This window comes from Oryctolagus cuniculus, chromosome 4 (genome assembly GCF_964237555.1).
Source record: "Oryctolagus cuniculus chromosome 4, mOryCun1.1, whole genome shotgun sequence".
In the NCBI taxonomy this organism is placed as follows: Eukaryota; Metazoa; Chordata; class Mammalia; order Lagomorpha; family Leporidae; genus Oryctolagus; species Oryctolagus cuniculus.
This window is the reverse complement of record NC_091435.1, coordinates 1,961,451-1,986,155: the sequence shown is the minus strand read 5'-3', so window position 1 is coordinate 1,986,155 and position 24,705 is coordinate 1,961,451. Positions and strand designations below refer to the sequence as shown.

General features: G+C 60.6%; 1 protein-coding gene and 1 long non-coding RNA gene across 3 annotated transcripts in view; one reads left to right on the top strand and one right to left on the bottom strand.

Moving 5' to 3' along the window:
* Window positions 1-3,572: 3,572 nt before the first annotated feature.
* The window catches only part of LOC138849221 (uncharacterized), a 32,287-nt gene continuing 11,154 nt past the window's right edge, over window positions 3,573-24,705 (top strand). Inside the window, exons 1-2 of the long non-coding RNA XR_011387670.1 lie at window positions 3,573-3,689; window positions 4,729-24,539. This is a non-coding gene — a long non-coding RNA (uncharacterized lncRNA). The remainder of the gene's footprint in view (window positions 3,690-4,728; window positions 24,540-24,705) is intronic.
* TSPEAR (thrombospondin type laminin G domain and EAR repeats) overlaps window positions 3,627-24,705 on the bottom strand; it is a 155,952-nt gene continuing 134,873 nt past the window's right edge. The window contains exons 5-13 of one of the 2 annotated variants that reach the window (XM_070071766.1): window positions 23,919-24,075; window positions 23,385-23,516; window positions 22,597-22,823; window positions 21,682-21,868; window positions 20,566-20,795; window positions 16,881-17,009; window positions 7,277-7,464; window positions 5,807-5,908; window positions 3,627-3,783 (exon numbers count right to left, since the gene is read on the bottom strand). In XM_070071766.1, the coding sequence (XP_069927867.1) occupies window positions 3,630-3,783; window positions 5,807-5,908; window positions 7,277-7,464; window positions 16,881-17,009; window positions 20,566-20,795; window positions 21,682-21,868; window positions 22,597-22,823; window positions 23,385-23,516; window positions 23,919-24,075 (1,506 nt within the window). In that variant the 3' untranslated portion in view covers window positions 3,627-3,629. The remainder of the gene's footprint in view (window positions 3,784-5,806; window positions 5,909-7,276; window positions 7,465-16,880; window positions 17,010-20,565; window positions 20,796-21,681; window positions 21,869-22,596; window positions 22,824-23,384; window positions 23,517-23,918; window positions 24,076-24,705) is intronic. The other variant, XM_051839927.2, reaches the window with a different exon arrangement.

The window sequence follows — 24,705 nt, the reverse complement described above, 5'->3', positions numbered from 1 at the left end:
GGGCTCAGGGCAGCCTGCCCACTGGGAGGGCACAGCAGCCCTGGGCCAGGCTGTGCCAGGGACTCAGAAGGGTGCCTCCAGGCCCTGCCGTGGTGTCCTGGTGCCGTCGGGCGCATTTCCATTTAAAGATGAGAAGCCGGGAAGGCAGGGGGGCCGAGTGCACAGGGGCCCGTGTGGGCCGAGGCTGGGCTGGGACCTGCGCCTCAGACACCCAGGCCTGGACATCGTCACTGGGAACCTGGGCCACAGCGTTGTCAAAACAAAGAGGCAGGTTCTGGGCCGGCGGGCTCTGAGGACAGCGGGGGCGGGGCGGGCGGACCCAGGTCAGCTGTCCTGTCCCCGAGAGGCTGGCGCTGATCTGTAACCATGGCAACAATGCCCTCTGGAAACGGAGCAACCGCCAGGCCTTGCTGGCCCGTGGTGGCCTTCGGAAGCAGCCATGTGTGGCTTTGGGGGCCAGCCCAGGGTCAGCAGAGCCCACTCCTCTCCCTGCTGTGCGTGTGTCCACTTCCCCAGAATGCGGCTGTGCGTGGAGAGGAGGGGGCTGCACCCTCGGGGGAGGGAGAGTAGCCAGGGGCAGGAGGAGGAGGGGCCGCGGGGGCGTCCTACAGCTGAGATGTGGAGGGGAGACCCCTGAGATGTGGAGATGTCAGAGGGGAGACCGAGGCACAGAGTGGCCGACGCTTAGCCCCAAGCTGTGGTGAGGCGGGCAGGCGGGGAAGACGTCCAGCATCCGTCTGTCCAGGCGGCGACACAGCGGCCCCGTGGAAAGAGGGGGTGGGGTTTGTGCAGGGACCCAGGCTGCAGCCGCAGGCGAGGGGCTCACAGCAGCCTGGGGACCACAGGGTGGCCGTGTGCTGGGACTTCCCTCCCGCGACAGGTGACCTGGACTCCGTGCACCTGATCTGGGGGCTCAGAGGGGACGTGGTGGTGGGGCTCCCTCTGCCTGTGTTGCCACGCACGGGCTAGACTATTGGGAGGCCAGAGGTGGCCCCACAGGCATCTTGGGCTTCAGGCAGCCTGTGCAGCAGGCGCTCCCGGCCTCGGCCCAGTGGGGTGAGATGGGGGGCTCGTCGGGGCTCTCAGCTGAGCAGGCTGCGGGCCAGCTCCCCCACAGCACCCTGCTCTGAGCAGCTCACAGCCCCGGGCAGCAGCCAGGGCGGCCAGGGCGTGGGCTCAGGCTGCTGGAGTTTGGGGTGCTGGGCCCAGGGCAGCTCTGGGCCAGTCAGTCCCGGTTCTCCCCAGGCCCCGAGCATCTGGGTTTTGCTGGACAACGGGAGCAGATGCCTGGACGACACTGCCCCTTCCCGTCCTTGCCCAAGGCCTGTGTGACTCACTGGGTGTCGCCCGGAGGCAGGGCCTGCTGCTCTGGAAGTCATAGTCATCAGGACACCAGGCCTGGGCTTTTCCCAGCAGTCTGTGCGCTCATCGCTGGGCTGGGGTGGGGTGGGGGTGGAGGTGTTGCACTGAGGTTTCAGCCCTCAGCCGAGCAGGGACAAGGACCAGGAGGGGCCAGCCCAGGACTCCTGCCACTGTAGGGCTCATGCCACCACTGCGGGCACCACCACGGGGAATTCAGACCTGCGTCCAACCACTCGGCTTCCGGTGCATGCAGTGTGCTTCCCGGTGTGGACCCCGCATCTGAGCCGTTTGGGGTCCTGCGAGGTGAATGCCGTGTCCGAGCAGTCTGTGGGTGCAAGGGGCTCAAGCACATGGTCATCTTCCACTGCTTTCCCAGGCCACAGAAGAGAGCTGGATTGGAAGTGCAGCAGCTGGGACTCGAACTGGCGCCCATGTGGGATGCCGACGCTTCAAGCCAAGGTGTTAACCCGCTGCGCCACAGCGCCGGCCCCGATGGTTGGTGTGAAAAGTCTCGATTCACCAGTTTGGGCCATGCTGGGCTGCTGTGGCCCCAGCCGCAGAAGAGAGGCAGGGGTGTGGCTGAGCCGTGTGGCAAAGAGGCCCTGGGCAGCGAGAGTGGGTCCCCCTGCACCACTGCTTGGGCCGGCGCCGTCCGCCTCCCTTCTCCCTGGTGTCCCCTCCCCAGAGCCACATCGTGGCACACGGCACAGCGCAGGAAGGCTTTGGGGAGCGCCCAGGTGACTCCGGGGGGTGGCTAGGTGCAGGCCTCGTGGCTGGGATTACCTGGGCTTTGGGGATGCTTAACTTTTATTTTTATTTATTGGCATTTGGGAGACAGAGATCTCCCACCTGCTGGTTCACTCCCTAAATGCAGGGAACGGCTGGGGCTGGGAGGGCTGAAACCAGGAGCCAGAGCTGCAGCCGGGTCTCCCACGTGGGCGGCACCCCCAGGGTCTGCATGAGCAGGGAGCTGGCCTCAGGAGGCAGACACTGGAGTGCAGCCCCGGGCTGCTGGGACTGGGGGTGGCGTGTGGGGGTCCCAACGCCCATCCGGCCCTTCGCTGCTCTCTGGGCTGGATTAGGCAGGCTGCGTAGGGCGTGGGGAACCGCTCGTCCCTGGCAGCTTTCGAACGGATCAGACTCTGGTTCTTTCAAGTCTCCTGGTGAGCTAGGCCACACCTGTGACAGAAGAGGACGACCCCCAGGAGCCCGCCTCCCAGCTGGGGCCATGGAGGCCCAGGCCCCACCGAGCCTGCGCGGGCCAGCTCCCGCATCCAGGGCGGGGGCTCCCTCTGCTCAGCAGGCTCCCGGCTGCCCGGCTCAGGCCGGGTGGGCGCTTCCTGTGCACGCTGGAGGCCTTGCGGGGAGGGCGCTGGTCGGGGCAGAGACAGAGGTCGGCCTGGACTCCGTGCACCTTCAGGCTCCCCCCCACGAGGGCTGCTCCCAGGGCACGCAGGGGTAAACTGAGGTGCGTCCCGCCTGCAGTGGAGGTGCCTCAGCCCCTGCACCTGCGTGGGAGACCGGAAGAAGTTCCTGGCCCCTGGCTTCGGCCTGGCCCAGCTGGCCGTTGCGGTCATTTGGGGAGTGAACCAGCGGATGGAAGACCTCTGTCTGTTTCTGCAACTCTGTCTTTCCAAAAATAAATCTTTAAAGAGAAAACACACACACACACACACACACACACACACAGCAGCCGCGTGGCTTCTGTGACAGCAACATAAATATATTTCTTTTTTTAAAAAAAATTTTATTATTGAGGCAGAGTGGACAGTGAGAGAGACAGAGAGAAAGGTCTTCCTTTGCCGTTGGTTCACCCTCCAATGGCCGCTGCGGCCGGCGCACCGCGCTGATCCGATGGCAGGAGCCAGGAGCCAGGTGCTTCTCCTGGTCTCCCATGGAGTGCAGGGCCCAAGCACCTGGGCCATCCTCCACTGCACTCCCTGGCCACAGCAGAGAGCTGGCCTGGAAGAGGGGCAACCGGGACAGAATCCGGCGCCCTGACCGGGACTAGAACCTGGTGTGCCGGCGCCACAAGGTGGAGAACTAGCCTAGTGAGCCGCGGCGCCGGCCAAAGAGATTTCTTGCGTGGACGAAACGCAATAAATACGCCGGGGGCCGGCCCGCGCATGCGCACCATGGGAGCAGCGTCTGGCCCGCGCACGCGCACCACGTCAAGCGCGCGCCCGCGGCCCGGATGTTCTGAGGTAAAACTCGACGGAAATGTCTCCTGGAAGGCCGGCGCGGCGGAGGCGGCCGCGGGGTTGCGGTCAGCCGGTCCTGAGGCGCAGGACCCTGGACAGGGGCTCCTTGGCGCTGGAGTAGATGAGGTAGGAGCCGGCAGGCGTGCTGAAGGCCTCCCAGTCCCGGCAGCCGAAGGTGGGCAGGCTGTGGGCGGCCACGAAGCCCTCGTAGCCCTGCCACCTGCGGGGAGGTCGGGTCAGCGCCGGGCAGGGCCGGGCAGGGCCGGGCAGCGCCGGGCAGGGCCGGAAAGGGCCGGTCAGGGCCGGTCAGTGCCGGGCAGGGCCGGGCAGGGCCGGTCAGCGCCGGGCAGGGCCGGGCAGGGCCGGGCAGTGTCGGGCAGTGTCGGGCAGGGCTGGGCTGGGCAGGGCCGGGCAGCGCCGGTCAGGGCTGGGCAGGATCGGGCAGCACCAGCTAGTGCCAGTCAGGGCCGGGCAGGGCCAGTCAGGGCTGGGCAGGGCCGGGCCGGGCAGGGCCGGGCAGTGCCGGTGAGCGCTGGGCAGGGCCGGGCAGCGCCAGCCAGCGCCAGTCAGGGTCAGTCTGTGTCGGTCAGCGCGCTGTCAGCCGGGGCGGTGGCTGCGCAGAGCTGGGGGCCCTCGAGGGGGAGCCTTCCCGCCTCCAGCAGTCCCTCGCGGCCTCCCGGGTGTCCGGAACGTGCGGGGCCGGTTCTGCCCCTCGGCGGCCCCCGCGCAGGCACGGGGACCCCCAGGGATCTAGGGGCCCAGGAGCCATGTGTCCTGGCTGCTGTCCGGCTGGCAGGGCAGGCACACCCCGCGCCCCACGGCGGTCCCCACAGCGGTCCACACGGCTCCCAGAGGGAGGCGGGAAGCCCTCGGCTGTGCTCTGCGAAGCTGTCACCCGCCACACCGACTCTGCTTTACCCAGCGCTCTGGGCCCCGGGGCCTCACGGCACTGCCCTTGGCTGTCATGAGAAGTTCTGTTGATTTCCAGAAAAATCTGCCCTGCTCCACTGACAGGCCGACAGGGCCATCCCTCCGTTCTTTTTCAAAAATTTCTTGACATCTTTAAATGTTTACTCTTCCCCATGAATTTTAAAATTACTGTGTCATGTCAAAAAGTCTACAGCAGTATACTTGAAAGACTAAAGAAAATGGATCACTTTTCTAGGGAAACACGGATGACCCAAACCGTCCCAAGAGCGAGGGAAGTGAGGCTGACCCAGTGAGGCTGGGAGAGTCACTCAGAATTCTGACACCGGTAGAGCGGGCCCACACCTCGGAGCACAGCCCACTGGACAGGCAGCCTAGACCCATGGCCCTGTGAGCCGGCTCCCGTCCGCAGGTGTATTTACGGAGCTAGGCTCACATCACACTGGATGAAGGGTAAGTCCCCCAGAGAAAATCCAGGGTGATTTCATTTCCTGCTCGAGATGCAGAAATCTTCAACCTAAGCCGCTGGAATCTGGGTCATCTTCAGTAATTATGCCTGATTATCCGCTGGCACCGGCCCCACGCACAGAGGAAATCTCTCATTAGAAGTCATTACACCAACATCAGTGGAAGGAGCCAGGGCGTGTGCCAAGAGGCGCCGAGGAAGCCACACACAGGACTCAGGCTGCTCATGGGAGCCCAGGACAGTGCCCATGGAGCCTCGGAGCCAGAGCGCTCGGCACACCAGGCGCGGCAAGGTTGCGGCCGCTCCTGCTGCTGGCGGGGCTGTCCTGGGACTGCCTGCTGCCTCAGAAGACGCAACGAGCTCAGAAAACGCCACAGAAACCTGACGAGTCACGAGGCAGGGATGCCTCATTCCCAGGCGTGTGTTCCCAAGTCCTGGGAGACTCTTCCTAAGAAAAACCACTGGGCTAATGGGATAATTGGGCTAGGTGGCTAGACAGAAAAATTGATTGTTGTGGTAAGGAACTGGAAACCAAAACCTAAAGACCCCACTTATCACGCTTAGAATACTTGAAAGACATGAGAGGCCTTCAAAAAGTGCATGGAAAGTGGAATTAAAAGGTAAGTTTATGTTGGTGCAAATTTTTTTGAAATCCCTGCATATTTTTTCATAATATGCATTTCTGCAAAGTGTTTGAAGGCCCTTTGTATGCATAGGTTTCAGATTTTTTGCTGGTGCAGCCATGCCTGGGAACTGTTCCTTGTTCTGGGACAGTGGCCACCTGAGAGGGAAGGTGAGCCCCCAGGGGACCAGGTGGTGAGAGGCCTGCAGGCCTCTGGCAGCTGCTTACCTGTAAATAATGCTGTTCACCAGGAAGGTGCTCCCATCAAAGGAGTTTGCAACCACCAGGAAGTAATCTTCTCCCACAGAGAAGAACTCCCAGTCCAGGGCACTGTGGAGACAGAGTGGGGTCAGGGTGAGGCCCAGGTGCCCCGGGCACAGGCCCAGCGCTGGCGTCAAGCCTGACGGCTCCATACATGGGTTCTGTGGTGCATCCCCTTCTACAATGGGCTCCTAAGCACAGATATTCCCACACTTGTTTTATTCTAAACTATTCTACAGTGTGCAAACTGGAGTTTGCCGTGAAATTCAGTCTTTTTGCAGGAGCCCGCATTTAATGGTGTGGGTTGAGGTGATAGAAACACAGGCCTGCTGACCTGGCCATGATGGCCGCAGAGCCCACAGAAGCTGCGGGCCACCGGGGCCTTCATCCAGGCACCGCCTCTACTCTTTTTCTCATTTTTAAAAATTATAGAAGTGCCCCCCCCTCAAAAAAATTATAGAAGTGACCCATTAAGAAGTCAGCACTGTAGACATTTGCAAATCAAATGACTCCAAATCCTCCTGGCCCGCCTGCACACACCCCGGTCCCTCCCCGTTCCTGGAGGAATGGCTGCAGGCCCCTTCCAGAGCGCGTCTCCTCACGCTCACACCCACGCGGCTCTGAAACACTTAGCCCTGCGGTCTCCTGAGTCCGACCACATGGCTTCCCTGCACTCAGCTGCTTCTGCCACCAGAGCTTCCTGCCCTGAGTTTATCCACTGCTGAATCTCTCGGGCTGATACCCAGGCCTGACTCAGGAGGGGTGAGGGGACCTGGAAATGCTACTTGCTCCACTTGGGGCTGGAGTTAGCCCTGGCCTCTGGCTCCAAGCCCAGTCCCTTGATTCCTGTTCCTGGGATCTGAATACCACAGGTGCAGCTGAATTTTCATTCATGGTTTTCTGGGTCCCAACTTGATGAAGCAGGCGGTGCAGGCAGAGATGGCCCGGGGTTCTCAGAGCTGGGGCCCTGCCTGGTGGCGCCACAGCCTTTGGCAGCTCTGCAGACTGGGTTGGGTGGGAACTAGCACCCCGTGGTCCAGGTCTGCTCCATCCTCCCTGGCTGCTCCCTGGCTCCACGTGCCAGCCCCGAGTCCTGGTGTTGTGGACATGGGACATGGAGTAATGTGTGTTGCTTTCATGGTGGCTACAGGGGAGCCCTGCCAAGTCCTTGGGCCTCACACACTGGCCCTGGGTGATGTGGACCGGCCAGGTCTCCATGGAGCCCTGCTGTGCCCTTAGTGCCCAGGCACGTGGCCCTCCCAGGCCCTGCTCTTCAGGTTGAAAGTCATGTATGTGGGAAGTGCTGAGCCCGTGTGCCTGGCTTGGTTATGGGGTATAGGTGCCCAGGCGGCGCCGCCTTCCTGGGCCAGGCTCTCCATGGGAGGGTGGTGGACTCAGCCCCGCAGGTCACAGGACCCCGCGCCCCAGCCGCAGTACCTGCAGGTGGGAATGTCCTGAAACTTGACGAAGGTCTGGGCGGTGACATTCAGCTCGTAGATGACCGAGTTGATGACGTAGGAATCGTTCTGCGCCTGCATCTCCACATCATAGCTGTGACTGTTGGCGACGGCGAGAAACAGCCGCTCCCCGATGCGAAAGACCTCCCAGTCTGCAGCACCGAACGTCTGCCCAAGTGAAAGGGGCGCAGGAGATCAGTGAGGGGCTCCCCTAGTCATGCCCGGGCCCCGCCGCACAGCCTGACAGCAGGGCCACAGCACCACGGCCGGCACCACCCAGACACAGCACTCCTACTGGAGCCTCCTGCACCCCACCCTCTGCAGGGACATCAGAGCCAGGCTGCACCACTCCCACAGGGCTCCTCCATGTAAAGTCCTCCTTAGCAGCCTGGGCCCCCATCCTACAAGGTCCATTTGCTGTCCCACCTCTTCCAGGGAGTCCTCCCTGATTCTCCTGCCCCAGCTCCAAATGCCAACACAAGGTCTAGAAGCCTCCCACGTTTCTTCCCATGAGTGCTCCCTGTCCCAGAGTTGGGCAAAGCTTTCCCCTCGCCCCATGATCTGGGCCCGTCACTGGCTTGTGTGCCTATGGTTCCTCTGTAGGCCACTGCCCACCTTCGGGGGTGTGGTATGCTGGGCAGTGCTGGATTGGCTTCCGTGTCACAGCCACAGCAGAGCCTCTGCCCCAACCCTGAGCTGCAGGAGCCAGTGGGCATGCAGGACCCTGAGGAGCAGGTGTGTGCTGAGTGTCTTGGGAAGGACAGTGGTAGGGAGAGGACCCACGGAAGCCCCTGGTCCTGGGGCTGAGCACTGAGGAGTGAGGGTAGGGACAGGAACTGGAGGAGATGGAGGCCCCAGTGACCACACATGGGCCCAGACCATGGCAAGGGCTGCAGAATGGAAGAGCCCAAGGCAGCCCATGGTGGAGCCTGCAGCTCCCAGAGGCCATGGAATGTGTGTGCTCCCTGGGAGACCCCAAGCCCCAGCCTGAGGCAGCTCTGCTGGGCTCAGCGCCTATGCCGGCTCCAACTGGCCCTCAGGCTGCTGCAGGCCATGGTGCTGGTGGGGAGCTCATGTTAGACTGGCTGCTGGCTGACGATGACTCTGGATGAAATCCTTTAAAAATGTGCCCTGGAGAGTGGCCCAGCACAGGCAGAACTGGAGGGACCTCGAGGGAAGAGAGTGTGGGGCTCACTCCTCACCATGGTCCTCACCCCTGTGGGACAGGACTCGGGGATCACAGTCTGTCAGCCTGAGGGGACAGAAGTCAGGGTCCAGGACTCCCAGAGTGGCTGGAAATGAAGGGATGTCCCCAGTGTGGGGCCTGCAGCTCTCTGAAGGCCCTTAGACTCTGGTCTAAGTCCTGGCTGCTCATGGAACAGGAGTCCAAGGGGGCAAAGAGCAACTACAGCCAAGAGGATCCGGGACCAATCAGAGGCCTCCACAGCTGCCCTGCCCCAGGAGACACAGGTCGCGGCTTGACTCCTGCCAAGTCAGAGGAGTTCCAAAAATACTCTGCAGCTTCCACAGAAACCTCTGAAGGGCCGCCCCCTTGGGCAAAGGACCTTGCCCCAGGGCCAAGGGACATCGCCCAGGCCTAGGATCAAATCAGACTGCAGAGCAGTGTGTCAACTCAGGCTCCCTGGGGCCGAGGCGATCAGCCAAGAACTCGAAATCTGGCAACAACACCACTCAACAGTCCTTAGAGGAAGACAGCTGGATGTGTAGGCCCTCGTGCAACGTACAGTGAGTGAGCACGGGGGAGAGAGGACAGATGTGACCGCAGCACAGAAACACGGTGAGCAGAAGGGGACAGACACGGGGCAGATCCTGGAATCGGCAGACAAAGTGGAAACGCCCGAGAGGCTGGAGGGAAAGATTGTGTAATGTGTAATGAGATGGGGAGATGAGGGGAGCTAAGAAAATTCAGAAAAGGCTCACATGGAAATCCCTTAACTGAAAAACAGAGGATCTGTGTGAGTCTGGGTGGGACTGGGAGCTGCTTGGGCAACGTGAAAGAAAGAAGCAGTGGGCAGGTCGGGGCCAGCGTCCAGGTGGAAGCACACACAGGAGTGGTGGGTTTCCAGGAGCAGGACCTCTGCGAGCTGGGGTAGCAGTGGGGCTGCATGCACGTACAGCTGGGGTCACGGGACGAAAGGAAAAGAGGGTGAAGGAGGAAGGACATTTGGATGAATGAGGCTAAACTGCTCCAAGTTTGACTACAGTCACCTAACCACAGAGCCCAGATCGGAGGCCTTAAGTGAAACAGAGAAGCCACGTGCACCAAACAGCCAGAAATAAAAGAGGAAACCCTTTCAGGAGCAGCCAGAGGAATGGCGTTTGATAAGCAGAACAGTGACAACAGATGACACCTGACTGCTCATCGAATGTGCTCAAGTCAGTGGAGAACATCTTCAGTGTGACTGTGAGGGAGATGTGAGCCCACCGTCTTCAGCTGGTGGAAATGGAACAGTGAACGAAGACACTTTCAGATAAAACCACAGCACTGATTGCCACAGGCCTACTTTATAAGAAGCACCAAAAGAGGTCTCTCAGGTGAAAGAAAATTCAACAGGTAGAAATGAGAGTCATAGAAAAACACAAAGAGACACCAGAAATGGTGATGGTGGAAATACAGAGATAACTATATATTTATTTTTTGTTGTTGACAGGCAGAGTGGACAGTGAGAGAGAGAGACAGAAAAGTCTTCCTTTGCTGTTGGTTCACCCTCCAATGGCCACCGTGGCTGGCGCACCGCGCTGATCCGAAGGCAGGAGCCAGGTGCTTCTCCTGGTCTCCCATGGGGTGCAGGGCCCAAGCACTTGGGCCATCCTCCACTGCACTCCTGGGTCACAGCAGAGAGCTAGCCTGGAAGAGGGGCAACCGGGACAGAATCTGGCGCCCCGACCGGGACTAAAACCCAGTGTGCTGGTGCCGCAAGGTGGGGATTAGCCTATTGAGCCGCGGTGCCGGCCTGAGATAACTATTTAAAGAACAAACTTTGACAGACTGTGGGACTTAGAACCTAACTAGTATGTGATTTTCATATATGCACACAATAGCATGACAGGTAGAGATACCTGGAATTAAGCCGCGATGAGGTTTGTGGTTTGAGTGTGAGGAGATAATTGTGTGTATTGTAATTGCTGAAGCAATATGCTCATTGAATACAAAAAAGGAGGAAACAGAATGGAAGACTATATTTGACAAAGTATTTGTGTCCAGAACATATAAAGAATGTCTATACCAACAATGAAAAGGCAAAATTAAAATATGCCCGTCTTGGATCAAAACACATCCTACAAATGAAAATGTAGGAGCCAGTTAGCACATGCAAAGGTGTCCCAGTGGTCAGTTGTTGGGAAGCAGAACCTGAAACTCACATGGGGCATCACCATAAACTCAGTGTCTAGGATTATAATACCGACAAGGCCAGTGCTGGCGAGAACCTTGGACACTGTGGGAGCCGTGACGGTGCATTCTGAAACTGTAGGTGATTTCTGCAAAAGACAAACACACACCTGACTGGTGACCTTGAGTCCCACTTTTGGGTTTTTCATGACAGGAGCTGGAGACAGCGTAGGTGGCATTGGTAGGAGAGGGGTGGGCAAATGGAGATAGACCCCTGTAAATCACTTGGCACAAAGGGACTGGTGATTTGTGTGTGCAGCAACGCACAGGACCCACTCTGGGGCCTCTTACGGAAGTTTCAGGGACACCTATGAAGCAGTCCCAGAAATCCACCGTGGTGCCTGGTGGGGGCAGGGTTGAGGGGCCGGTGCCTCCACAGGGTGGGAGTGTGGTGGTGGACACATGGTGTAGCCACCCATTGGAATGCTCAGGCTGCACAGCTGCACACTTCAAACCTAAGCATCTCATTGTACACACAGGCAGCAGTTTCTCCGGGAAACTGGGCTCCTTGTTCCCAGGAACGTAAGTCTTGGAGAACAGGGGCGGCTTCCTCTTTGTCCTAAGCCTTCTTCAGTGTGGAGCCTGGAGCCCGGGATAGGTGCTCCGGTTGTGAGAAAGGGGGAATGCATGGCTCCTCCCTGCTGGGGGTCGGGGCCACTGTCATCTCAGCCTAAGTAGATCAGCAGAGGGGCGTGAACATGGGCAGAACAGAAGGACTGGGGGGCACGCGGATGCTCACAGATGGCACCTCTGCTACAGAGGTGTGGTGGTTAAGTTAGCTGGGCCATGGGGCCCACGTGGCTGTGATGCGTGACTTCTGGGCTCTGTGGAGTGTGTCTGGGAGAGTTAGCATCTGAAATGGTACAGTGAGGAGAGCAGGTTCACCCTCACTAGGGTAGGTGGGCATCCCTCAACTCACAGGGCCAGACAGAACAGGCAGGTGGGGTAGGCCAATGTGCACTCGGTGTGAGCTGGGATGTCTGCCTCCTGACGTTGGACACTGGGGCTCCTGGTTCCTGTTTTCTGAGCCTTAGGACTCACACAGGCCATCCTGCTGCGTCCCTGTCCTCACTCAGGACTCACAGTGAACCTCCCCGCTGGCTCCCTGTCTTCATTGGAGCCACACTGCTGGCCTCCAAACTGCAGATGGCAGATTTTGGGGATCTTTAGCCTCTGTCATTGTCTGAACCAAGCCCTATAATAAATCTCTTACACAAAGGGTCTCCAAAAACTTCATGATAATGCATATTATGAAAAATATATGCCAGATGTAAAGACTTTTTGCACCCAGATAGAGTGGTGCTAAGTCAACGTGACTCGTCTGAGCAGGACCTGGTGTGAGGCCCGAAGGAAGGAAAGAGCCCTCAGACCAATGCAAACGCTGCTAGATTGAGGCAAGGGCAAAGCTTGGGAAGAATGGAGAAAGCATGATGCTTTACAAAGGTAGTGGGGGCAGTGTCCCCAAGAAGTGAGCAGTATACAAAGGGACAACTCATCTTAAGGAGGTGTTGCAGTTGATTTCTCAACAATGTTGCAGTGGATTCGTTTCTGAGAGGAGGAGAGTGGTGGGGGCAAGAGGCGTGGAGTCACCACACAGACCCACTCATAAGAAATCTACTTCAACATCCGGCGCGCCAATGTGACTGAGAGAGAGCATGTTGGACTCGGCACGGTCCTCCCTGGATTTCGGCAAGAAGGCCCCTCGGTGTTTTGTGTGCTGTTCGGTTCTGTGAGGGTGAGCACAGAACTCCCTCCTACACCCCTTTCCTTGTCCTCCTCCTCGGTCTAAGCGACCCAGGTTAGGCACACACCGCCCAGAAGCGGACGTTGCTTCTCGGCTCCTCCTTTTACTTTCGGTTCGCCTGGTGAGTTCACATAAGGGACTGATCATCCCAGAATTCAGAACCAAGTTATCTTCCCTCACTCAAGAGAGGTGACACTCTGGAGACACCGTGTGGACATACGGCCTTGAACTAACGAATCAAGAAAGCCCCCCACTAAGCACAGGACATACGTACGCTCTGATACACCACTGTCTGTCTAGGGTAGGGAACCCCTGCAGAATGCCATCAGCAGCTGAGGTGCTAGGAATTTGCACTGTTATGGCAGCAGTGCTGTGCGTGTCTTTCCTCTGGCTAGAGTTGGCATGGTGCGCAGCTCTTAAGTGCTCAGACATGGGAAAGATACCCCCTCTTGGAATCCCGTGCGTATTACCAAACATAGTGAATCTGTGAGTGATCAGAGCCTGACACTCCAGGTCCCTGTCTCACAGACAACAGTTGATGACTTAGGGAGAGAGAGCTCCGACAGTGAAAATAACAATGTAGCAAACAAGGTAGCAAACAGGTAGCAATGCCTAGTCAGCCACCCCCCACATACCCGTGGGATGAACTTAGATAACCTCGAGGCAATAACCCATGTGAGGTAATCCCATCCGCACCCAGTGAGGATCCCCACGTTTGTGGCAGTCCCCAGGCACCCCAGGCTTTCAGGGCAGCTGCTAGAGCTCATGCCACCCATATGTTTGCCATAAATGTAGGAGTGGATGCAGAATTCAGGCCCAGGATTCCAATGCCCGTAAAAAGGCTCCTGCTAACCAAGGGCCGAGGATATGCTTGTGTCTTTCCAGAGAATGCGGGACAGCCCATTTGGGTACCAGCCAGAAACATCAAGCCTGCAAATGACAGCCAACCAGAACCAGCTGAACAAGACTGAGGGTCCACCTTGTTAGCAGATGCACCTGCCCTATCATCCTACCCTGAGGAACTGCCCATAGCCACATCCATTACTGCTTTATACCCCACTAGCTCTGGAGAGCCACTCGAATGGCCCACAGCCTGTGTATGGTCACATCATTCCTGATAACCATTGTTCCTCATTCCTACCCCCATCTGAGCAAGCACTCCTGTGGTCTCCCATTTTGAGTGCTGGTTAGTCAATGACGGATAAGATCCCCTGGGGGACAACCTAAGACAGGCACAGCTGCATACGGAGACCACATGGAAACGGGGTCAACAATGGTATGGCCAAGAATCATGCCTCCCGTTGCTCAAAAATAAACAAAAAGGGGGAAATGTGAAATGAGAAGGCCATGCCAAGATGGCTGATGGCAAGGGCGCGTCAGATACTCAGGAATGGCTTTGAAACCCACCTGGCAAATGGAGCCTGCCTGGCAACAGGCTGTGATTGGATGGCTTTGAAACCCACCTGGCAAATGGAGCCTGCCTGGCAACAGGCTGTGATTGGTGGCTTTGGAGCCTGCCTGGCAATAGGCTGTGATTGGTTGGGGCATAGACTGCCCCTTGACTGGATTGGCTGGTCTTGGCTATATAATCTGTCGTGCCAACTGAAATAAATGAGTCTGTGGGCTGCTCGCCTCTGACCCGCTTTCACCCGACTCCCGGGGTCTGTGTGGTGACTCCGCGCCTCTTGCCCCCACCATGCTCCTCCTCTCAGAACTAATCCACTGCAACATTGTTGAGAAATCAACTGCAACAAGGAGGGAGGCAAGGATGCCGAAGAGCGAGCAGCAGCCCACCCACATTTGTCACTGAGGATGAAATTCATGTCCACACCCCGACTGAAGACCAAGGATGAACACAAACCATGGCCAACACCACAGGCATCTCAGCCGCTTCAACGTGGGCAATTCTGGGCGCAGAGTTAAAGTCGGCAGAGTTTCTGCTCCATGGGTGCCGAAGCAGACAAGAGCAGGACTGTCCATGGAAACTTAAAACGAGCGGGCCCAAGATCCTGAAGCATTTCATGGGAGACCTGGGGCAGAAGAGACATGGCTTTCCCAGTGTGACCCTGAAGAGAAAGCATAATCCTAGCAATGGCTCCCGAGGTGGGGAAGGGGCCTGGTCACAGCCAGAGTGGACTGGTCAAGGCCAAGGTCATGGCAGCAAGTTCTGCTGTGCTCGAGGCAGCATGCTTGCTGACTTTCTGCAAAGCCAAGGAACATAATGTTCTTATTAGAAGGGGATTTGAGGGGGTCATTCAGAGATAGGCAAAAGCAAAACCAAAAACACCAGGGCAAGCTTCCCCAGAGGGTCCTTTTCCATGAGGGTCCTGCTCACTCTCAACCAAGATGCATTTTGTCAGAATTTTGACGGGAAATCACAGGAACCCACCTACAGTCCTGATCTGGCTCCCTCTGAGCTCGTTTGGGGAGGGGGGAGGGGGAGAGAGATCTTTTGTCTGCTGGTTTACGTTCCAAATGCCTGCAACAGCTAGGGCTGGGCCAGACCGAAGCCAGGAGCCCTGAGCTCCATCTGTGTCTTGTGAGCCATCACTGCTGCCTCCCAGGGTGTGTGTTGGAAACAGGAGCTGAGCTGAGACCAGGCACGCAGCATGCTACGCAGCAGCCTAAGAGTGACAACAGCTGTGCCCAATGCCACCCTCTTTGGTTGCTTAACCTTAAAGCATCTTTAAGGGCGCCATTGCCTTCAGTTAACAATGTAAAAAAGGTTGTGTGGCCAGAGGTCCATCCCCAGGACATCAGTTCTCCGGGCTGAAGTAAACATCTGCTTCCAGAACCGCCTTGACCTTGGCGGGGCGGATGCTGGGAAATCAAGTTGACAGCCTTGCCTTTCAGTCCCAGTTCTCACGAACTTCCTGGACCTGCCCCCCCTCCCCCGCTCCCCATCTCTATCCATCTGCCTGCAACATCAACTTTTGAATTTTCCAGCTGCTGGAGAAGTGGAAGGGGTGGGGAGGCTGAGCTGTGCACAGCTGCTGCCTGCAAGAGGCCTTAGTGTGTGGTGTTTGGGTCACATCCCGGCACACTCCTTGGCTCAGTGCCCACTGCAGGGAGCTGCTGCCTCCATGTCCTGAGAGGTCCTTTCCCCTCATGTGCTCAGTGGGCTCGCTGCCTGCATGCCCCAGCCCTGCCTAGGTTCCGTCGTGTGGATGAGGGCAGGGCCTGAACGAGCAGAGCCAGCTGGCAGCCACAGCTCTTCTCCAGGCCTGGGTCCCACAGAGGCTGTTGTCCCTGCGCTGTCCCGGGCATCCTGCCTGAGGCGCCTCCCATACCGCCCAGGCCCAAGGGAGGTGGCTGAGAACCACGGGTGGCAGCAGCCTCAGAAGACACTATTTGCCAGGTCAGCTGACCATCCACCTGTGAGTCCAGGACCATGCAGCCCAGGTGCTGTGTGATCTCCCTGCCTGTCCCAGTGGCTGCTGGCTGGCACCGCTGGGCTGACCCAACAGGTGTTCTGTCTGCACCCAGCAGAGGGTGCTGCTGCCCACTCAAGGTCGAAGTTGCTCAAGTGGAGCCGAAAGCCTGGCTCCATGGCCCCTGTGCACCCCAAAGCCCGAGGCTGCTGAAGACGTGGGTCCAGAACAAGCCTGAGGCTCAGGAGCACAAGGATGGCCACGGCCCTCAGAGGGCCAGGAGCTGGCTAAGGCCTGGCTGGGTCAGGGGTACTACTTCCACCTGCTGGGGACAGCAGCCCCTGGGCCCTCCTGAGTGGCTTCAGAGGCACGGAGGGCCCACGTGGCCCTGAGCACCCTCCCGCGGTGGCTGCTTCCCAGGCTAGGAGTGGTCAGCACCCCACAGGGTGTCCCGGTCAGTGGAGAGGAGCTGGCGGACTGCTCAATCACCAGTTCCTCCCAGTCAGCCCTCAGGAAACCCAGGAAGGGGGCAGGCACCTGTGCTGATGCCTGCAGGCACCCCCATGAACACCCACATGATGGTCTCACGCCTGCCCACAGGTGCACACATACAAAACACGCATGTGCACACAACCAGCACATCACACAATGCCTGAACACATGTACGTGAGGATGCATGTCTGCACCTGCATGCATGCATACACACCCACCTCCATACACGTATACACACATGCCTAAACGTGTAAAGTCTGTGCACATGTATGTACACATGTGCGCCTGCCTGCATAGCTAGGCCCGTATGTTTGCACACCTACACAGCACAGGCCAGGGCTTCCTTCCAGCTCTGAGCCGGCGGAGTCCCTGCCACCTGCCTGCCATCCACGCGTGTGCCTGCACATCCAGGATGCTCAGGGCCACGGAGCCCCAAACTCCTGCCCGGGAAAAGCCCAGCAGCGCCTTCTTATTGCAACTCAGGTCGTGGAGGGTGGGGGAGGAGCAGCCCCCCTCTCCACAGCACCAGGTAATGAGATCCGGCTGAGGCCGCACCAGGGCTCACCTCAGTGACGAGTACCCTCCCTGCCGGGGTCTGCCGGGGACTTTGGGAGCTCAGGACAGGTTCCAGGTGCAGCAGGAAGGAGGGGTGGGTGGGCAGGAAGGGCATCCAGGCAGAAAGACCAGCAGGATCCTGAGCACACAGAGGCAGGAGGGGCACTCAGGTCGGGTTAGGAAGGCCTGGGTTCCATCCACAGGGCAGGGAGCTGGAGAGAGAGGTGATCAGAGGGATGCTGGGTTCCTTAAAGCCCTCCGGAGCCGGGCAGGTGCCCTGAGCACGGCTATGAGGCAGCTCAAGCCCCTCCCTGTGCCTGGCGGGTCAGACGCTTACCTGGCAAACACAGGTGCCCAGCGCCCGCAAGCCTCGGGTAACCAGTGACTTCCTTCTCAGTCTGTGTCCCATACACTACTCGGAACCTATTTTCACAAGGTCACTCGCTGTTTACCTGGAACTGCTGAACAGAGCGTCCTGTACCTGCCTGGCTGGGGGCTGGCAGAGACCCAGATGGGGTGCCACTGGCTCACAGTGCCAGCCTTCAGTCATCCAGGCCCACGGCTGGCCGGGCACTGGCTGCTTGTGGCCCTCCCCACGTCGGGCTGAGGGCTTTCCCACTGGGAAGGGAGGTGGTGGCCTCAGGGCAGCCCCAGCTGGCAGCAGGTGTGAGCCTGGGGCTGGCACCACTGCTGGCTTCTCAGCACCCTGGGGGACAGCAGAAGAAACCCCACATCAAACAGCCCTGCCAAACCCTGCCTGGCACCAGAGCCAGGCAACCAGGCACCTGCTGGGCTGGGCAGGCCCCTCCCTCCTTCCCAGTGGGATTCCCCTGGAGCCCTGCCCTGCTGCCTGGGCACTGAGCCGGTGGGCGTGGAAGCACCATGATGCGAGGTGGGCCTTCAGGGTCTTGGCAGGAGCCCCAGCAGTTCCGTTGAGGGTGCCTGGGGATCTGGCAGTCAGCCGGCTAGCAGCTGGGCATGGAGGCCTTTGGGTTGCAGCTTTGATGGGGCCTGGAAGGACGCCTCTGTGGTCCGAGGGCATCCAGTAGGAGGAAAGGGGATGCACGACTAGGGTCTCCCTCTGAGTTACTGGGAGACAGCAAACAGCCCCCAAAGGGCCCTGGCAAGGGACACTGCCGTCCTTACCATGGGCAGCTGTCTCCGGAGGCTTCAGGGGCCAGTGCTACCAAGGGGTGTGATCCTGGGGGCCCAGGCTCAGCACACTCCCCAGCCAGTTCCTGGGTGTCCTCTGTGCTCCCCCTTAGCTTCAGCAGTGCCCCCAAACCTGGTGCCTGCCCCAAGTGCCTAGGCCACTGCCAGCTCCAGTCAAGGCAAAGGCAGAAGCCACGAGGTCCAGCTGCCGGGCTTCCAGAGCCCTGCCCCTACCCAGCCCCATGTAGCCCCTCCTAGGGCCATGCTGACCTCCAGGAAGGACACTGGGACACCACACCCACCTTGCAGATACAAAAACAAGCATGTGTGTGGCTCGGGTCTCACAGCAGGTGTGTGCCGGCTCAGTGCCTGTCTGCCTCACCACCATGCTGCCACCCGCAGGCTGCCTGTCCCAGAGCTGTGCCCACTGGGGCTCTGTCCATGGCGCCTCCTGCCCTACTACCCAGCTGGAAACGAGCGTGCACTCGTGTGTGCATCACAGGTGCAGGTGTGGGGGGGAGCAGTGGTCTTGACCTTCAGGAATCCTGTGGTGCCGTGTTGGGGCCACACCTGTGGCGAGCGATCCCTGCAACGTGGTGGTGGTGGCTGCTGTGGTCCTTGCCCTTCCCCCTCTGCCTCCCAGCCCTGGTTCCAAAGCCACAGAGTGACTCAGGCCGGTAGCAAACCCACTGGGAAGCCAATCCTGCCCCAGGTCTGCCTGGCCAGTGTGGACATCTGATGCCGGGCAGCAGCCAGGTCATTGCTGGTGGTTAGGCCTGCCCCAGACCCTTCTGTGTGGGGAATGGAATAGCGGCTGTCACCGTGGGGCCTGGGGCCATGGCACTGAGGCCCTGCACTGGGCTCGCGGCAGTGCTTCAGGTGCCGACGTGCCGGGCATGACAGCACCACTGAGTGGCCTGGTGTGGGTGCGGGGGCAGGGAGGAGGCTGAGACAGTGAGGCCCTGGGGTGGGGCACTGGAGGAGATGAGAAACCTCCAGAACTGACGGCGCCAGCACGCAGAGCCGCCACAGCACCCACAGCATCCCCGTGTGCACAGTGCATGTGTGTGCATGTGTGCTTGTGTGCATGTGTGTGCATACGCATGTGTACATGCATGTGTGCTGCATGAGTTTTCTCGGCCCGTCTAGGGGTTTAGGGCAGGGGGCAAGGTGGGGCCTGTGTTCAGTCTGGGATCTCCATCCAGCTTCTCTGCCTTCCCGTCTCCCTGGACCTGTATGGTCTTCAGGGAGATAGGCTTCTCAGAGCCCACGGCTTCACCCTGGACCATCTCCCTGGCCTGCCCCCCAGCCTGTCTCTCAGGTCCTCCTGTTCTTGACTGAGCACCCCCCACTCGCAGTCTGCCCCAAGTCTGCAGCAGGTGCATCGGCCAGGCCCTGCGGGCAACAGACCCAGAGTGTGGTTGGAAGCCCCTTCCCTCCCAGCCTCTCCCATCTGAGTGACACCCCCTGACCACGGCCCAGCAGCTGTCCCTCAGGGCAGGACTCCCGCCACCAGAGGCTGCATTCCCAGGGACAGAGCTCGCACCTCCTTAGGTACAAACTGATGAGACTATCAGTCTCTGCCACTTGAGGGAACGTTCTAGAATCCCAGGGAGGAGGGGGCAGACTTGAGATCTGAGCCAAGGAATGTGCTCCCTACTTCTGCCTCCCCACCTGCCCTTCCTCTGGGCCCCAGGGCAGAGGTCGCGGCCTTGCCCCCGGGAGCCGCCCGCCCCACAGGCCCTCTGGAGCCTCCCAGCTGGGCGCTGTGACATTGCAGGAAAACCAAAGAGCAAACTAATTAGACCGCTCCAGGACAATGGCTTCCGTGGGCTTGCAGGGATGAGGGAGGTGTCATGTGCAGCCTCCCCAGGACAATGGCTTCCGTGGGCTTGCAGGGATGAGGGAGGTGTCATGTGCAGCCCCCAGCAGTGCTGGGAGGGGCCCTCTGCATGCCCGCTGACCAGGGGCCTCCTGGCTGTGTCTGCTGTCCTGCTACAGCCCTCCCTGCCACCTGCCCCTCACCCCCCAGGGCTATCCTCCTGCTGGTCACAGCCAGGCCCTGCCCCAAAACCCCCCTCCCAGGGCTGTCCTCCTCCAGGTCACAGCCAGGCTCTGCCTCTCAACTCCCCTTCCTGGGGTCCTTCAGGTCACAGCCAGGCCCCGCCCCTCAGCTCCTGGCCTGTCCCCCCACAGGCGGGGCAGCAAAGCTTGACCTCGTCCAGGTGCTCAGTGCCACCCCACCGGGAAGTCTTGCCAGTCCGTGGCGGCTGGAGTTGGCCTGGGGCACTCCTGGTCCACCGTGGACACCTGTGCGGCTCCACCAGTCCCACACTGCCCCCAGGCTGGACTCCGACACCCAGAGACTGTGGGAGAGTGTGGGTGGCACCCATGTCACTTGACCTGGGGGGGTTGAGGAACAGAGCCAGGTGGCCCTCACCCCAATCCCAGGCCTCCCACGCCGAGCTTGGGCTAACAGAGCCTTTCTCGGGTGGGCTCTTCCCTCCTGGTCCCTCCCGGTCCCGTGGCCGGCAACTACTTACCAGGAAGGACTGGAAGAGGCGGAAGGAGCCGACCAGCCAGATGTACAGGTGGGAGTGCACCCTGGTGGAGGTGCCGTTGAAGGTGTTGGCCACGGCCAGGAAGGAGTAGGGCCCCACGGTGAAGAACTCCCAGTCATAGGCGCCCGACGTGGCGATGGTCTGGTTGGCCTCGAACAGGCGGGTCTGGGGGTTCCACTTGTAGATGACGCTGTCAACGTTGTGGTTGTCGCCTGGAACGCAGGCCAGCGTCAGGGCGGGGAGGTGGCCCAGAGCCCAGGGACCCCACCCCTGGCTCTGCTGTGCCCCGGTGAAAATGCCTGGTGGCTCCCACACCTTCCAGAACATGCTGCAGCCCCACGGAAGTCCCCCAGGGTCCCATAGGGGGGACTCCACCTGGCTCCCCAGCCTCACCCCCCCCCGGTGTATAACCCTTCCCTCCTGGTCCCCCAAGGCCAAACTTTCACACGCTCTGAGAGTGCTCCCTGAAGCTGGCTGGGCCCACCTCCCCAGGCCTGCCTCTGGGGTGCCCCAGGAAACCCCTCGGCCCACCACAGGCCTGCACGGTGGGGGCAGGGGGGCCTCAGGCACAGGCCTGCTGTGGCGCCCAGGCAGGGAGAGCTGGGGCCAGAGGCTCCTGCAGGGTGGCTGCTGCCCGCACCTCATCCACACCCCTAGGAGAATAGGACTGGGAGGCTCGATGGGCAACTTTGGGGAGAGACCTCTCCCAGCACTCCCCCCCCGTCCCGGCACAGTGGAGGGTTCAGAGTCTGAGCCCATTCTCGGGTAAACAGGGCCTTCGAGCCCCAGCATCTGCTGTGGCCACTCCCGTGTCTCCCTGCTGCCCCCTGTGCACCTGCTCTGTGAACCCGGCCCGTTAGCTCACTAGTGCCCAGCTGCTTAGCTGGCTCATCAGTCTGCTCATCAGCTCGCTTCCAAGCAGCAGGGCCCTGGAGCCGTCTACACTGAGCCCGGCAGCCTGGTTTCCTGCCGACAGGAACCTCAGGGACTCAGGACCTCCTGTGTGTCCCTCACCAGGCCACACGGCAGGGGGCTGGGCAGGGGGACTTCCGGCCGCTGACTGAGACAGAACCCCATCCCCGGCCCAAGCAGCCGCACCTTCCCGGTGGTTGGCCACAGCCAGGAAGTGCTCCCCGTCCACCTGGAAGGCCTCCCAGTCCCGGGCGCTGTGGGTGCTGATCCGCTGGTATGGGGTGAACTTCTGCCTCCTGGCGCTCCACTTGTAGATGACCGAGAACTCCTGGCCCCTGTCGTTGGGTGCGAAGTTGGCCACGGCCAGGAAGATCTGCAGGGAGCAGCCGGGACAATGCGGCCGCCACGTCAGTGGTGCCTGCAGAGCCTGCGCCCGACGGCCAAGGCACTCGCCCAGACCCTCCCCCACCCTCGGTCTGCAGCCGCCCCGTCCACTCCTCTCTCTGCCTGAAAACAAAGAGCAAAACAGAACAGGACTGCCAGCTTCTGGAAGAGCCCCGGAACATTCTTCAGCGGTCGGCTGAGCAGCGAGCACCGGTGGCGGCCGGGCCCTCCCCATATTGCCTGTCATCTCCAGGGCCTGCTGTGGCATGCAGAGCCGCGCAGCGCCCTGGCTGTGCCGGGGACCCCCGTGTTGGGGGATGACCATCTGGAGGACATAGTCCCCGGGACGCTGTTTGGCGTAGAGGGGCTGGGAAGAGAAAGTTCGGTCCTCTGTGCCGTGATGCCAGGGCCCAGCCCTGGGGGAGGGAGCTTCCAGCCGGCGGCCTCACCCCCTCTGTGGCCGTGGGCCTCTGTGTGTGCACGGCGGGCAGAGGCACGGCCGGGTGTGCAGAACGCAGCAACCTGAGGGCTGCTGACCGGCAAGGCCCCGACGGGGGGCATAGCGAGGACAGGTGCACCAGGCCGACAGCAGCTCTGCAATGACCCTGTCTCCCGGGGAGGTGGCCGGGGCCCTGAGAGTCACCCCTGGACCGAGGACAGGGCCCCACGCGTGCGGCTCCAAGAGCCTCCCGCAGCCGAGCCCTGTGGCCGACGTGCCTGCTTGCCAATGATGAAGTGCCTCCAGGACTGCGCCTGGTGTGTGCGGATGCTCTGGTAGGCCACGAAGCGGCCGGCTGTCCACTTGTAGATGGCGGAGGTGGCTTTGCGATTGGCCGCGGCCGCGAAGAGCCCCACCTCGGGGATGCGGAACACCTCGATGCCCAGCGTCTCCGAGTGCGTGGGCAGCCGCTGGTGCTCCTCCACGTAGTCCAGCTTCTCTTTGGCTGCGGGTGGAAAGATGGCGCCAGCTCGGGGACTCCATCCCTGCCTCCTTCTGCAGGGGGCTCTGGCACGGGAGGCGTGGGGGAGGCCTGGGGGGCCAGCCCTCACTGACACGCTGCTGCTCACGGCTTCTACGACAAGCTTTTCCCCCGACCCGTGCAGTCCACAGCCAGGAGCATCCCCGGGGGGAAGAGACCCTGCCCAGCCTCTGTCACGCCCTGCACCTGAGACCGGGGCGGGGAAAGTGTCTACATGTGAGACCATGTCATGTGTCACCTGTGACCTCACAGATGGGGCGTGGGCAGGCAGTGGCCAGCCACGGACCACCTCTCCTGCCCTGGGAAGGAGACAAGGGATCTCCGGCCCTGCCGGCCCACCTGCCATGCCCAAGACCACATTTCCCAAATGAGTGGGCGGGCTCGTGGCACCTGCTCCCAGGCGACCGCTCCCTCCCTCTCACCAGTATCCCATCCAGGACGGTCACACATGTGTTCACGTGGTGGCCCCAAGGCTGGTCAGTCTCCCAGCCTCCCCGCCCTACAGGCTGAGCCCCGGGCCTTCACCTGCCAGCACCGAGACCCACTTGCCGCCGACACACAGGTACAGCCCCTTCCGGCTGACGTCCAACCAGAACTGGCCGGCTTCCACCTTGGTACACGGCGGCTGGGACCCCAGTGTCACCTTCAAGTCGGTTTCTGCAGGGACAGCAGGGGGACAAGAGTCAGGGGTCCAGTTCCCTGCAGGATTCAGCAGTCCTGCCCTTGTGCTCCCGAGGGCCTGGCCCTGGGTGCCCCAGCGCTCCTGCAAGTGCTCAGCGCAGTGTGGCGCAGCCTGCCCCCAGGTGAGGGTCAGAAGGTGGGGGAGGGGCTGTGTGCGACAGGGAGCACCTGCCTGGCAGCTGCTCGGGGGCCAGGGCCAGGACGACTGCTGTGGGAGCGTGGGAGGAAGGGCTGGCGTCACTGGCCTCTTGCGGTGCCGTCTGCCACCCAGGGGTGGCCCCGGGAGCTCCGGCATGTGGAGGGGTGAGCACGCCCATCTATGCCGCGGCTCTCAAGCATTGCCGTCGGGGTGGGGCAGTGGCGGCTTCTGCTACTAACCATAGGGATATTTCAGCACCTCGTTGTCCTCCGGCCTCCCTGCAAGGTCCTGCAGCACCTGAGGGATGGCCAGCACGGCGAGCCGGGCGTCCCTGCTGGGGCACAGCCGCGGCGTGGCGTCCGCGCCTGGCAGCAGGACCAGCTGCCTCACCAGGCCCTGTGGAGAGAGGGACGCCCACTCAGCCCTCGTGGCTGTGCAGAGGGACATGATCTTTGAGACTGGTCCATGCGTAACTTCTGTAGAGCTGAGAGAAGATTCTGCAAACCAGTTGTTGGGGAGGCCACGGGGAGCCACGGTGGTGAGCTGCCCACGGCTCTAGGTGGTTAAACCACAGGAGAGATCCTCATGTGGACTGACCTGGAGTGACAAGACTTCACTGCCCACCCACCCATTAGGCCATCTGCCCACCCATCAACCACCCATCTGCCCATCTGTCCATCCATCATCCAGCTGTCTGTCCATCCAGCCATCTCTGTCCATCCATCCTCTACAAATGCCATTGATCAGTATTCAGAGTACCTGCTGTGTGTCAGGCGTGGCTCCAGACACTGGGGACACAGCAAGGAGCAAGAGCCCCACCCTCAGGGAACAAGGCTTCCAACCCACACTCCAGTGGGGCGGTGAGTAAGGGCAGGGGCTGGGAGGTGGGGCGGGGGGAGGGGAGGCAGGCCATGGGCACAGTCCCTTCAGAGCGGCTGGGGCAGGAGGACAGGTGGACAGGGACTCGAGAGTGCCACGTGCCAGGAGGAGAGAACCCGGTCCCCTTTGGCACACATCCATCTGCCC